The sequence below is a fragment of the Ostrea edulis genome, chromosome 6 (genome assembly GCF_947568905.1).
Source record: "Ostrea edulis chromosome 6, xbOstEdul1.1, whole genome shotgun sequence".
Classification (NCBI taxonomy): Eukaryota; Metazoa; Mollusca; class Bivalvia; order Ostreida; family Ostreidae; genus Ostrea; species Ostrea edulis.
Window position 1 is genome coordinate 83,395,078 of NC_079169.1, and position 14,963 is coordinate 83,410,040.

Consider the following 14,963-nt stretch of genomic DNA (forward strand, 5'->3'; position numbering starts at 1 on the left):
ATCCACAGATTTTCCCAACAGGGATTTAGCGTCCGTTTGAAGAACAATGGATGCAATGTAAAGGCAAAACAGAGAAAACATCATCTTTGAATATAACTACGAATTTCTAAAAGGCAAGAGATTTGTTAAACACTCTGATGCCTAAAGACTTTTATGTAGTTGGCATTGGTTATTAAATAGAGGAATTGCGTGACAACGTGAACAGGTGATATTGATTGTGGTTTGATTGTGTGTTTGCATGTGTCTAAAATTACTGAAGGAGGGCAAATGAAAGTGATGTGATTTTGTTTATTTCGCTGGTGTTTTTGGTCACAAATAGTTGTTCAGATATGGGCTACCAAGTTTGGTTTGGGTGCATGTAAAAAAAAACTCCCAAATATTCAACACGCAAGTTCCGAGTTACCCAAAAGTTATATCCCTTTGTCGAACTCTTTCGCATTTTATGACGTATGGTGGGTCACAATGTATACATTATATCGTAGACTGGAATTGTACATAACGATTACGTACGATTAATGTGATTTAACCACTAGAGGTTAAATCCATTTATCAAAGTGATACGGAGCTTTTATTTTTTTTTTTTATTACTGTGCTATATCCCGGCATCCCAAGGGCACTACCCCGGTTTCTTAGAGTCATCCACGTCACGATTTTCGGGATATTAGCCGAACATAGCAAAAAATGTGACGTCATACACACAGTCGTCTGCAAACAAATTCAAGGTAAGACGTGTTTGAGATTTCTCCGCTGAAAATTTATAACACTCAATTATTCGTTTAAAAGATTTTCTTTACGATTTTCTCGTACGATGTGGTAGCATTCGTAAAAGGTAATCGTACTATTTAAACTCTCTGATGGCCACAGAATTTGCAGATTTCACTCGGATTTAACTTTTCATTTTTTGGCGTCTACACGTGGCTCAAATCTTCAACTTCCAATTTTCCCATCCCGCGACATATAGGTCATTGATTAATTTCATTATTAGTTTCTTGTTTTTGTATTAGCATTACTCAACGAGCAATATTGACAATGCCAAAGAGGAAGAACCAACAAGCCACGCCAGCAGTTAAGTCGAGGAGGCGCCCTAAGGGTACTGATGGGTCGGACAACGCTACTTTAGTTCCCGCCCCAAGTCAACTAGCAAGAGAACCATCAAACACGGGGCCCCAGATCCCAACAACGCCATTTACCAACGAGCAATTGCTTCAGGTGTCGCAAGCCGTGGCAGACATCATATCCAGGCAGTCTCAATGCATGCCCATAGAGCCCCTCCTGCCAAGCATGCCTGCGGATGAGCCAAGTACAGGTACAGAACCTGAGATATTTTCTAGTAACTATCTTGCTCAAACGCAGAGTTATGACAATGATTTGGGGCACATGGTGCCAAATAGATTGAAACACAAAATTGTAAATGGGGAATATATAAATTTGGGGCTGTTGGTTGAAAATTCTGAGGGGGTTGATCCCAACGATGACACTAAATATTTTTCCATGAAAGAGGGTAGCCTTACTTTGGCCTCTAAGTCCAAAGCCAAGGTCATAACCGATATACAGGTTTGGACTGATGCTTTCCTCATATATGCGTCAATATATGCTTCAGCACATCCTGAGAGCATGGCCCAACTATTTAAATATATCCATACCATTAGGCTGGGGGCAAGTAGAGTTAAGACCTTAGGATGGCGCGATTATGATGTTCAATTTAGGTTGAAGAAGGAGGCTAACCCTTCCCTTTCATTTGCTGTTGTTGACCAAGAGCTATGGCTCCTGTACATGTACAGTACAACAACCACCCAGTCTTCCTACAGCCAGGCATCGCTCCTAAAGTGTTATGATTTTAATTACAAGGGGCAATGTAGCAAATATCGGTGCCAATATAAACACCAATGCATATCATGTTCACAAAATCACCCCTACATTAGGCATAGAACATCCTCAGGCACCAGTTTAAATTTTAGGTCTGGTGATATGCAAGCAACTTGGCGACCTCAGCAACCCAAGCTCAACTAGTAGAGCCCCTCATGCCCAGTCATTTAGACCTCACTAATATCGCAACAAGCCCAGTCAAGGTGCGCATGTTGAGCAAATTATTGACCAATTACCCACTCGGTTCGGTGGCTTTAGAATTGTAGCAAGGTTTTACTTATGGGTTTAAGCTTTGTTATCAAGGACCACGTGTTGCCACTGATTGTAAAAATCTTAAATCCATGGCTGGTTTAAATTATCAAGCGATTCAATTAGTTGTTAAGGAGATTTCATTGGGTAGAGTTTCAGGCTCATTTGACCACCCCCTCTGCAGAACCTTAGGTTATCCCCAGTGGGCATGGTGCCAAAGAAGGGGGGTTCTTATAGATTAATTCACCATTTATCCCATCCCCCTGGAAATAGTATCAACGATCATATAGATAAAAAGTATTGTTCCGTGAAATACTCATCTTTTGACGAAGCATTAGACATGCTCGCAAGGTTGGGTCCAGGAGCCCTAGTAGAATGTCTAGATATAAAAAATGCATTTAGGTTGTTGCCAGTCCACAAACTCGATTTTCAATTATTGGGCTTCAAAATTAAGGGAATGATATTTGTGGATAAGTGTCTACCTTTCGGATCTTCAGTGAGCTTCGCAAAATTTGAGAATTTTCAACATTTTTAGAGTGGGCACTTAAGCAGCAAGCCAATAGCCTTGATGTGGTGCATTATCTAGACGACTTTCTAATGGCAGGTAGAGAGGGTACTGAAGATTGCGCGAGGCTAATGTCAATTTTCTGTTCCATCTGTTCCAATCTTGGGGTCCCATTGGCTCACGAAAAAACTGTTGGTCCTACCAACAACTTAGTCTTTCTCGGTTTAGAAATCGACACTGCCAATATGACAATCAGAATACCCCTGGACAAATTGCAACAGCTTAAGACTCAGTTACTATGCATACTATCGAAACGCAAAGTCACGCTGAAAGAGCTCCAAGCCCTTACAAGTTTGTTGAATTTTGTATTAGGGCCATTCCATCTGGTAGGGCTTTCGTTAGAAGGCTATTATAGTATATTATGCTACTTGTGGACTGTCAAGACCACATCACAAGCGTAGGTTCAGTTTAGAAATGAGGACAGACATTGAAATTTGGCTAATGTTTTTAGAGTGCTTTAATGGAGTTACATCATAGAAAACAGTAGATTGGACAAATGATTTTCAATTGGAGTTGTTTACTGATAGTGCAGGAAGTGTGCAATTAGGTTGTGGTGCTATATTAGGCCAGCAATGGGCATTTATGCGCTGGCCAGCTCAGTGGGAAGGGTAAGAAATTATTAAAGATATTACTTTTCTGGAGTTAGTACCAATAACTATGGCTTTCGATATTTGGGGCAAGAAACTAGCTGGCAGGCGAGTAATCCTTCATACGGATAATCTAGCCCTTGTATCCATTCTCAATTCCAAAAGATCCAAATCAAAAAGGGTCAGGCATTTGCTGAGGAAGTTAGTTCTCCAAGGGTTGGTGTACAATATTCAGTTTAAGGCGTCCCATATCGCAGGCCAGCATAATGTTAAAGCTGATTCTCTTTCTCGACAGCAATGGTCACGTTTCCGGGCCAGCTTCCCGGACTCAGAGGAACAACCAATAGCAATTCCCCAGTCTTTTCTGCAATTTATCTACAACGAAGATCTCAAGAGCTCTTGAGTTACTCCATTTCCGACAATACTAGGAAGTTGTATGACATGGCACTGAATGTTTTTAACATATTTCGTAAGGCTTACTACCACGAAGAAAAGTGGCCTCCTCATTCCCACGAATTAGTAAATTTCGTGTCGTACCTATCATATAAGCAATTTTCTCCCAACACGATTAAATCTTACATATCTGGGTTATCATATTTTTGCAAGCTACACAATATCCATGATTCAACTCAATCGTTTTTACTCAGAAAAGTCCTGGTCGGATTGACCCGTAAAAACCCGCGTGCTGACGACAGGAAACCACTTACATTGTATATCTTGTCGAGTATACTTCGCTTGCTGCCTACAATTTGCAAATCCCCATATGAATCTGCGCTATTCTCGGCCATATTCACATCCGCTTTCTTCGGGTATTTCAGAATGGGAGAACTGGTCCAAAATTCAGTGCATGACCCTGGCCATGCTATCCAAGCTAGGGATGTAATCTACCTAGAACACAATAATACAGTCCCCATTTTCCTCAGACACTCAAAGACTGACCAGGTGGGAAAGGGGGTAACTATAACGCTATCCTCTACGCTTCAGTCTACATGCCCAGTGCGCACTATGCTATCATTCATGCATTTAAGACCCAAAATCCCAGGACCATTTTTTGTCACCTCTCGGGCAGACCAGTGACTAGATACCAAGTAGCGTCTGTTTTTAACATGGCTATAAGTAATTTAGGATTAGACACCCGATTATACAAAACCCATTCCTTCCGCATCGGGGCAGCTTCCTTTGCTTGGGTCATGGGAACTAGCAAACAAGATATTGCTAGTAAGGGCCGGTGGAAATCTCGTTGTTTGTTCAAGTACATTCGGAAATAAGGTTCACTATGTTGTAGTGCCTCGAGCTCAGGAGGGGGGGGGGTCTAAAGTATAATGATTAAGAAATACAAAATATTCACATTGTAGGTCCAAAAAAAATTTCATTCTTCATTTGGTGCCAACCTAGAGTTAGCCCGCCATAATGCTACCATATTTTGGCAAGGCAAAGGGGGCATGAGACTGGAAGAGATTTACCCTAAAGTTAGGACACTACTGAAGGTAGAAGATGCTCCTCACATGCTATTTATACATTATGGGGGCAACAACATCCCAATGGACAAAGGGGCGAAATCAGCTGACTTGCGTTTCAGGCTAAAGGCTGTGTTGAAAAAATTAACAGCATTACTACCATTAACAATATTGATTTGGTCTCAGATACTGTCACGCCTTCAATGGAGGGGGGAATAAACCAAGCTGCCATGGAAATAATAAGAATTCGTGTAAACAGCCATGTGGCTACTTGTATGCTTAGATCAGGAGGGAAGTACATCAGGTGTCCAGAGTTACATCGCGTCAACACGGGCATGTTCTTTAAGGATAAAGTCCACCTTTCCGACATGGGCAATAACTTGTTTTTGTTTAGATTGCAACAGGCATTGCAAGCCTTTTTTAAGGATAATTCCGTTCAGGTCTCCCCGAGACTTGGCGAAAACGGGCCATGGCTGCGCTATAACTGATTGAACATTCTTTTAGTCATAGTTTTTTATTTTCCTACATTTATATTGACCATTTATAGACTATTGAAGGTCTATGATTTCTGTATTGACAATTAGTATCACCTAGTCATTTATGGCGTTATTGATTGACTTGATGAATTTTCACCCAGTACTCGATTGACATGGATATTAATTGGTGTTGAAGGTGGCAGGGGGGTTAAAATTTAAAGCCAAATATGGGCTAGAGTGATTATTCAATATTGCCTTATCGTGTCAAGCACACTTTGATAGTTATTCGTAACTGTGTGGTATTGTACAGGTTGCCCTACTGGTGGCGCAGCCTATGCCTGAGCATAGTCTCGTGGTGGCTATTTTGATGCCTGCCTCCCTTATTGTTATTGTAAATTGCAGCCGTGGCCAATATCGTCAAATAAAAGTTTTTCAAGGTACATTATGCCATTTCTTAAATTTTATTTTGTGCATGAGGATATGCAAGTCTGGGCTCAGTGCATCTTTTTATAATGTGATTTAACCACTAGAGGTTAAATCCATTTATGAAAGTGATACGGAGCTTTTATTTTTTATTACTGTGCTATTTCCCGGCATCCCAAGGGCACTACCCCGGGTTCTTAGAGTCATCCACGTCATGATTTTCGGAATATTAGCCGAACACAGCAAAAATGTGACGTCATACGCACAGTCGTCTGCAAACAAATTCAACCCTCCCTACCACACCCCATTTTAATGTTAGATCCTTTTATCGAACATTACTGCCGCTTCTCGTTTTGTTTTCTTGTGTCAATTTCAGATAAGCAGTTGGATTTCTCCCTTACATGCCAATATTCCAATCGTCACGGCTGGAAACATTTCTGCGCCTGGAACAGCTTATGGTCAAGGCGGCTATTTTGGCTCGCCAGTAGCGCTCAACAGCTTGTTTTCCTATTTGACTTTGTGTTTAAATGATTACTTTTGTTTATATCAATCACTGGTATCCATATTCTGGCCATATCAAGCATAATCTGTTTGAATAAGATCATCAAATTGGCTATTGAATCATTATTCGTTTCCTCTTCTACATGAGTGACGCTTTTATCAAAGAAAGATGACAATTAATAATATTTGTTTGAGCCATTTTGTTATCCAATACTCATAAACTCACTAAAGTTGCCTTTTCCCTGAGATAGGATGGTCTCAGAAACTCTGGATATCATCTTTTAAGAAATAATACAACGATAGTAATGAGCAACTGTACCCACTGTCATCATATATTACGTCATAATTTACGGAAGAGTTCGACAAAGGGAAATAACTCTTGGGGAACTCGGAACTTCCGTATTTAGATTATATATTACATTTAATGTTTGCAATCAGGGGACACGAGTTCGATTCTCGATTCTGGCATCACGTCAAACTTTAAACATTTACAACAGATAGTGACGTTTCTTCACCAAATGCCCGACATTTCAAGTAAAAGTCCCGGATCTTAAGAATATAATCATTTTAAAAAGGGGGACATAGTAGACTTTAAATAGAATACTCAGTTCTTGCTGTAAGAACTACCTCTTTGTGGCACTTCACATTAAGTTAATGACAGAAAATTCTCAAATGCCCCAGTTAAACAACGTGCAAACTTCATATGTAAGTAGAAAGTTGTTTTTTTATTTATGCCATACTGAAGCATGCATAGATATAGTATATTTATCGTGCATTCCATATTTATACATTTAGTTGGACAGGAAAATATGTACAAGAAAGTATGTCATACCGGTGAATATCAGTTTCAAGGTTTCTTAACGGTCAGTTTAGTTTATTAGTTTAAACAATATCTTAGTCAATAAATGATTAGAATTAGCAACAAAGATAACCCGTACATCCCTCTTCTTACAGTGGCAAGACAATGTCATAATATATATAATTGATCATATTATAGAGTATGATATTATCACCGATTCTTGTCTAAAAATAACACTGTACAACCACTATAATAATGAACGGTATTTATTTGTTTTGACGCTCTTGGCCGCGGTGATGGTTGGGGGCTACCACAGAGCCGCCCCCTGAACAATCAATCAATCAATCAAATGTGACGGCCCCAGATGGGCGAATTGCGCACTGGGTAAACGCAAGTGCACGTCACCAAATGCAAATACAATAAATCAATCAATAATACAAGAATTAAGATATTAAATCAATCAATCAATAGTCCGACAATTCAATGTCAACAACAATTCAATCATTCAATCAGCAATTCAATCATCAATCAATACTGCAAATTTTCAAGTTCATGGCATGAAGCTGCAGAATATTGGGTGCACTCCTCCATTTGAGTTGGGGTGCGCCGAAACGCCACTTGCACGTGCCACACACGCCCGTGAAACAGGAGCGTTTGTGGGACTGCAACCGCCACCAAGGGAGTGCCCAGAACCGTGGTGACGGCGGCAGTACGCCAACTCAAATGGTCACCGCTAACCAGATTGCCGCAAATCGAAACAGGTCTAAGGAAACGCATTAACCCTGCCACCAATGAAGGTTTCAAGGGCACCTTGTAGATTATTGAGAAATAAGTCATTCCCGAGCTGTGACAGATGCACACCACCAGAATGATACAGGTGAACGGGCTTAGCTTCAAACTGTGTGTGTTTGATGAACGCCCCACCCTTTGAAGCTATTAGCCTAATACCCTCCCTGTTAATTCTTGCTCTGGCGTTTTCCATTGCCTGTATCTGTGTAGAATAACGCCAACTAAATCTAGGTAGCAGTGAGGACCACACTAATTTCACACTAGGAAAAAGTTTGGTTATTTCTAGTACAGCAGACTGAAGAAGACTGACCAGTGACCACAGATTGGTACGGCCTAGGTTGTTTGCCCCACAATGAACAATGATAAGATCAGGAATATCTTGCACCTGCTGTAATATTTTAAGTTTTGGCACCAACTCGTATAAATTCATACCCCCGTAACCTTGCCACCAAATGGTCGTGTTTGGAACGTTAAGGTTTGGTCCCCCTGTCCTGGATCTGGCAGCCACTGCTGCCCTCTTAATAATGGAGGATCCAACAATCCACACTTTAATTGGACCTATGAAAAACTTGGTGAATGTTAGGCATGCAAATACCCAAGGCATATGAACGTTAAGAGATTAGCGAATATATGACTGATATGCAACAGATCTCCATCGACCTGCCGCTTGAATAACTTCGGCTGACATGCCTTGTTGTGCGAGTGTAGTTGCTGCACCAATGCGAAACGAGTGGGATTTGAAGTGCCTACTATCTATCCCCGCTAAATTAAGCGAGCGTGACAAAACTGAGGTAAACTGGTAACGAGTAAGAGGCTGACCAGAGTAATGACAAAATAATGGCCCCGCTTTCGGTGCCCTAACCTCCATATAATCGTGCATGGCCTGTATTGGACAAGTAGTTCCGGTCATCTTATGTACTGTCAATGTGGTGCCCCTACCTAGTTGGTCAGTTTTCGAATATCTAATGTGAATTGTTAAATAGTTAGTGTGCAGGGAAATGTTCCCAGTATGTAAAACCCGATCCACAGAATTGCCCTTTGACAAAGCAAATTCCCCTATCCTAAGCAAGGCATTAAAAGCTAGTGAGAATGATGCTTTAAAAAGAAGGGTCTCATACGTGCTAGAGCATACCACCTGTAGTTTATTTATGATTAGTTCCAAAATGCCCATGTGATAGGTAAACGGGCATCCGATATTGAATTTGTGCGCTTCATACCCTGCAACAATTTCTGCACTATAAAATGCTTAGTCGGATCCGCATTCCAGTGGAGTTTGCAATAAAAACTAATGGCAGAGATGTATGCTTTAGCTGTGGATTGCTTGTAACCATGTATGGATAAATGTGCAATAAATGTATTGATGTGAGCATCCAGTGGTGGCCATGTGTTAGGTAGTCCCTGAATGCTACAGAAATGGTTGAATGCCTGAATACCCACCATATATGCTTGGTTGGTGTTTGCTGACAAGGATGAGTGTAAAAGGCGGCTTATTTCACTTGACAAAGCAGCCTCTGGAACGAAGCTGGGATTAGCTGAGGGTTGTGGTCGGCTGTAGGTGCCAGGTTCCTGAACAAGTCCCACTGCTTGTGAGATATAGAATCAACAATTTTATTTGAACTGAATATTGAAGTGCAATGTTTGAAGGATAAGTGGTCTAACAAACGACATGACCCGATGTGACTTAGATGACTGTTTGTTAAGAATGTGTACTAAGGCCATATTGTCCACATGAAATAGTATCTTTTTGTTTTGCAACCTACTGCCCCATACTGATATGGCTAGCACAATGGGCACAAGTTCTAAAAATGTGATGTCTTTCAAGATGGAAGTAATGGCCCAATCATGTGGCCATTGAAGGTAGGTCCACTGACCCTGAAAATAACACCCGCAACCTAAACTAGATCCACCTGCACTGTCCGTGAACAGTTGTAAAGTGTTCTGGGTGGCCCACTCCCTCTCTGGGAAATACACTACACCATTGAATCCCCTCAAAAAAATTATCCATGTATTCATGTCTTCACGCATTGAGTGATTGATTCTGATATGATGCGATGGCTTAGTGGGACCAATCGTGGCGTTGTAAAATCTACGGTCGAATGCCCTGCTACCGGGTATTGCTTTGCCAAAAAAATTTAACTTGCCCACCAGGCTCTGAAGGGTAGATAACTTAATTTTATTTTTCGAGACCCAGAAGAGTAGGAGATTCATGAGTTCGTCAACCATTTCTCGGGGTATTCTAATTTGCATTTTGATAGTATCAATCTCCAGACCGAGAAATATTAAACAGGTAGTGGGTTGAACAGATTTATCCTGGTTCAAAGGTATTCCCATCTCGACACACATAGACTGAAATGTATGCATAAGGACATGACAATGGCTTGTATGCGAACTGCCTGCAAAAATAAAATCATCCAAGTAATGGTGAACCGTTTCAATCCCTGATTTAGCTATGACCAACCATTCTAAAAATGAGAACATTTCAAACATTTTGCATGAAATAGCGCAACCAAAAGGTAAACACTTATCAATATAAAAACTGCCATTCATATGCAAGCCCAAGAGTTCGAAATCAGCTGGATGAACCCGAATTAACCTGAACGCACTTTTGATATCAACTTTTGCAATGAACGTCCCCTTGCCCAGAAGACTAATGGTTTGGACTACAGTATCGAATGAGGTATACTTAACAGATGTGTGAATCGGGTCGATATGGTGGTTTATACTATTTGACGGTGGGTAAGAAAGATGTGTGATCATGCGCCAACCGCCATCTGCCTTCGGAACGACACCTATTGGGGAAACGTGTAAATTATGCAATGGGGGGTGGTCAAAAGGACCAGCCATTCGCCCTTCAAGCACCTCTTTATGGATTTTTTCTTGCAACACCTCTGTGTGCTCAGTGGCTGATAAAAGATTACTACAAAACATTGGCAGTCGAGGACCCGAATACTGCAATCTAAACCCCCGAATTAGACCATTTTTTAATGAAATAGCTGATGTAGTGTTTGGGTATGTGTGGAGATAACTAACAACTATGCTAGTATTTATTGGCGAATTTGCCAGGGCCCATATATCCAGACTGCTGTCTGGTTTGGCTTGGGATAAAGGATTGTGACTGGTTGCTATTGGCCCGAAAGGGCTGATTGTTGCTTGGTCCCCCTGGTTTGCCCGCCTTAGCCTGGGTTTTAGCACAATCACTTGACGGATGGTTTTCGCCACACTTAAGGCAACGGTGTAAATATCTACACTGAATCTTGTGGCACGACCCCTTGTAATTATAATCAAAACACTTGAGATACTGATTTGATGGTGGCTGAGGGGATGGGGTGTTTGAAGGGGTCATGTAAATGAGCCAAAGTTCTGCATCAACCCTGCCCCAGTCCATAGACGGATTAGTTGCCATACGCAAGCGAAACTGCTCGTCATAATTAGGCCAACCCTGTGACTTTTCTGCCCCCAGTCTAACGTCGTGGACGTACTTTAATAATTGCTGTGTTTTTTCTGGATGAGCAGCAATATATATGCTAGTAAATATGAGGAACGCATCTGTCCAGCGTTCAATAGTAGTGATTTTGTTTGATTGCTTAGGATGTGCAATAATTTGGCCAAATTTGTTGACTGAGAGAATAGATGCTATCTGAGAATTACTGCTGTCACGTACAAGCAAAGTGGCTAAATTAACAAATTCACCGTTGACTATTTTATGTTTAGTGTGGTTATCAACATGATATGCCAATGGGGCCTGGTTTGAATTGATCATTGTAGGTAACGGTTGTGGGCCCTGATTAAATTCATTGTGCAAAATATCATTACCTGTACTCAGCGTTAATTCTACCCCAGGCTGCACCCGCTGTGGGGGTTGAAAGTGGTCTTTGGGCTGGACGACAGGTATCTGAGGCCGGACGACAGGTATCTGTGGCTGGACTCCGCCATGTGCTACACTGGAGTCAGCATTGCTCCTCCGTGTCCTGTGATTACGCCCTGTCTGTACTGCCTGAGCATGCTGAGACTGGTCCGACGTCGTGGATCTGGGTGCCCCCCTTTTTGATTTGGTCTTGGGCATATTTTAAAGTGTTATGGATAGAATTGATGCTGCACCAAATTGATGACCACGCCGTTTGGAAGAATGTTCCAGAAAGGACGTGACGTGTACGTGTCAATATATATTAGACTATTGCAGAATTAAATTTCCCGGAATAAATAAGAACCCCCCCCCCTTTCCCTTTTAATAAAAACTGACGAGGATACAGTTACGGAGATAAATGCGCATATCCAAGACAAGCGTGGATATGCGATATTATACCAATACATGTAACTTGTGAAACAATGAAACTCTGGTATATCCAGGGGTCTGTGTCTTCCCACCTCTCTAATTTGTATTGCTTATATGAGTTATGAGATTGATCACTGTTCTTTATTTTCACATTTCATAGATAGATAGAAATTAATAGAAAACGAGGGAAACAATAAAGGAATTATATAACGTAACTTTATGCAGTTTATTTTTATAATCCGCGAAGAAGCGGATCATAAGAATCGTAAACTGCACCAAGTAGCATCATTTCGTTTAACATAGGTCAAAATCAATTTTATTTCTTATAATTTGCTGCAAAAACACAAAACTAATTCATTTGTAAAGTTTCAAAATTTGTTTTAATTGAAAACGACCCCTTTCCCAAAATGACAGTTTAAAATACCCGTGCATTAATATAACACTCTAAGTAACGCCTGACCTAAATTAGAACAAAGCGGAAACAAAGCGTGGTGCAGCAGACATATTTGGATTGTCGTTGTGTGGATTTATTTTTCAAATTCAAAGACGCAGTTGTTGACATATGGAGATTGCATAAATAAGGCCACAGAGAGAGAGAGAGAGAGAGAGCAGATGCTGAAGAGGAGATATCTTTATTGTAACTTTTAAAGGATCATGATTTGAAGATGTCTCAGTATGACAAATAACTGTTCGCGGATTATTATTGTTTACATTCAACATGGTGTATGTAACAATAACTCTACTTAAAGTGTCAGGCATTAATTTTTTCTGTGCTGTTGAACAATTGCAAACAGACGACTTATGGCCAGACATGTGCATAATGTGTCAAATTTCAAAACCAGCATCATTCATTCCCTGAATGGTGGTTGCACGGAGGCAGTGAGCTGTATATGATTTACTGCAATTTGCATTTTTTAAAATATATCTGGCATGAAACGACTTAACTGGTAATGAGTAACAGGGGTATTTTAAAACAATTTAGACTCCTTTTGATGGAAAGACGCTGTCGTGTGACAAAGTTGCGAATTCTTCCCCGTTTTCACCGGTGGTAAAGACAAAAGTGTTTGTTTTCAGTTGCCCATGAAATTCTAGACCTTCTCTGACTAACTGAATGGACAAAAGGAACCATATTCGAAAGCGAAGGACAACATGATTCATGTTGTCGTAAAGGTAGGTTGAAATAATCATTAAATCGGAAGTGTTTATAATTTCTTTATGTTTTGTTGGTCTTACAAACCTATCCTGAAGATTATTATTTTTTTTTAAAATTCCATCAAGAATGTTATTAAAATTTCCCTCGAACTATATCAATCTACCTTCCTGAATTTTGCAGGTGTTTGTTGGTGCTAAATCGAAATGATTTGTAAAAATTGTATTGCACTGAAAAGCTTGTTCTGCAGACATTTGATTGGCCCTGTCTTTGCTTGGTTGTTAGGTTGCCTTTACATAAAATTTTCCCAATTTACTATTTAGCTCTTTGGGTTCAATAGTTGTATGCAAAATCTGTTAGAATAGTTCTCCAAATCTGTCTACACTCCATTCTACAAAGAGGGGGGTATACATACAATACACCAACATTTCACCAAACCTAGATAGCTTAAACAGTAAAGCGCTCTGAAAAGAGAGATTTGGGTGCAATTCCCATTCTGGGTTAAAATGTGGTGTATTTCTTAATGTTAAAATTTCTTTATTTTTATCTTCTTTTCTAGCTTTTAAATTTTATTCATTTTTTGAAATTTACACATACCCTGAGAAATTTTCCCCCATTTAGTATTCATTCTCGTAGATTTAGATTTTTTCTTTTCCTCTATTTGTTTTAGTTGCTTTTCTGAGACGTCTTTGAATCTCGTTCTTGTATTTTTAAATGGGAATGGCGAAATTTTCTTTTTCATCTGTCAGAAATGCTCTTTTCATTTTCTTTTCTTTCTGCATTTTTTAGTGATGTGAAGACATCAACATCATTTGAAACTTCACTACTTGAAAAGTCAGCATCATTACCAGGCATTCAAATCTATATCCTTTAATCTCCAGTTTTCTCCAAATGGTAATTAAAATCATAATTTAGATCAAAACCTCCCTACTGACTGTTTAAGAATAGCAGACGATACATGACAAATTACATCTATAAAAATACTCAAATACAGTCCTTTGTTTTTGCTTTTTTTTTTGTTCATTCAATGTGCATGTATGGTAAAATTGTGTTGAACTGAAAAGAATAACAAAACCTAAACCAACAAATTGTCTAAATTATTTATTGTTTTGAAATCATAGTGAGATTTTAGATTTCGTTGGATATAGATGAACGTGTATCATGTATATGTACATGTATGTCATATAAGTAAACAACGTAGTTGCAGCTGCTGGTTGTAAAGGAGTGGGTGTCCAAATATCAAGTTATATAAAATTCTGTGCTTCCTCCATCTGATTCATCCAATCAAATCGTGTGTTACAAGTGAAATCAAATTATTGATAAATAGATAGAAATTGTTTGAAAACATATTATTTAATGGTATTGATACAAATACAATGCAAAAAGAAAACAAAGAGAACTTATTTCCAACATCTTCCAGGAGTAGAATAGGGGTAAAACAAAATAAAACGCAGAAAAATGCTACTGATTGTTAACAGAAAGAATTAGGGAGCGAGAAAATACAGATCAGTGAATGGACAATTAGACGATAAATAATAGAGTGAGTTAATGAAACTTGATTGACACCTGTGACCTAAATTGTTCTAGAGATGATGTTTATCACGCAGCAGAAAGATGACATAATGGTTGCATAACTGTCTTTCAAGAATGTACCGGAAAATTCATTCTCATCATAAACACACTGTGAATTTTGATGATGTTAAGCTCTGTTAGACAAGCACTTTACATAACTGGGAACTATGTCTATTTTGGAATTTCATTTGAATATTAAGTCGACTTGTGACTATTTGTATGTACATATTTGGATTATATTACTGAGAACTATGAA

At 39.6% G+C, this 14,963-nt stretch overlaps 2 protein-coding genes across 4 annotated transcripts in view; one reads left to right on the forward strand and one right to left on the reverse strand.

The window, feature by feature from the left end:
* Positions 1–14,205, reverse strand: part of LOC130046996 (CD209 antigen-like protein C) — a 43,191-nt gene extending 28,986 nt beyond the window's left edge. For 2 of the 3 annotated variants that reach the window (XM_056141022.1, XM_056141021.1), the window contains exons 1-2: positions 11,526–14,205; positions 9,150–9,295 (exon numbers count right to left, since the gene is read on the reverse strand). In XM_056141022.1, the coding sequence (XP_055996997.1) occupies positions 9,150–9,295; positions 11,526–11,775 (396 nt within the window). In that variant the 5' untranslated portion in view covers positions 11,776–14,205. The remainder of the gene's footprint in view (positions 1–9,149; positions 9,296–11,525) is intronic. The other variant, XM_056141023.1, reaches the window with a different exon arrangement.
* Positions 289–3,989, forward strand: LOC130046997 (uncharacterized). Its single transcript, XM_056141024.1, has 2 exons — positions 289–722; positions 1,005–3,989. Exon 2 carries the CDS (start codon positions 1,030–1,032, stop codon positions 2,008–2,010), a length of 981 nt encoding a protein of 326 aa, XP_055996999.1. The 5' UTR covers positions 289–722; positions 1,005–1,029; the 3' UTR covers positions 2,011–3,989.
* Positions 14,206–14,963: the final 758 nt, after the last annotated feature.

Coding starts and splice junctions, on each gene's coding strand:
- LOC130046997 (XM_056141024.1), top strand. CDS start 1,030: ATGCCAAAGAGGAAGAACCAACAAGCCACGCCAGCAGTTAAGTCGAGG.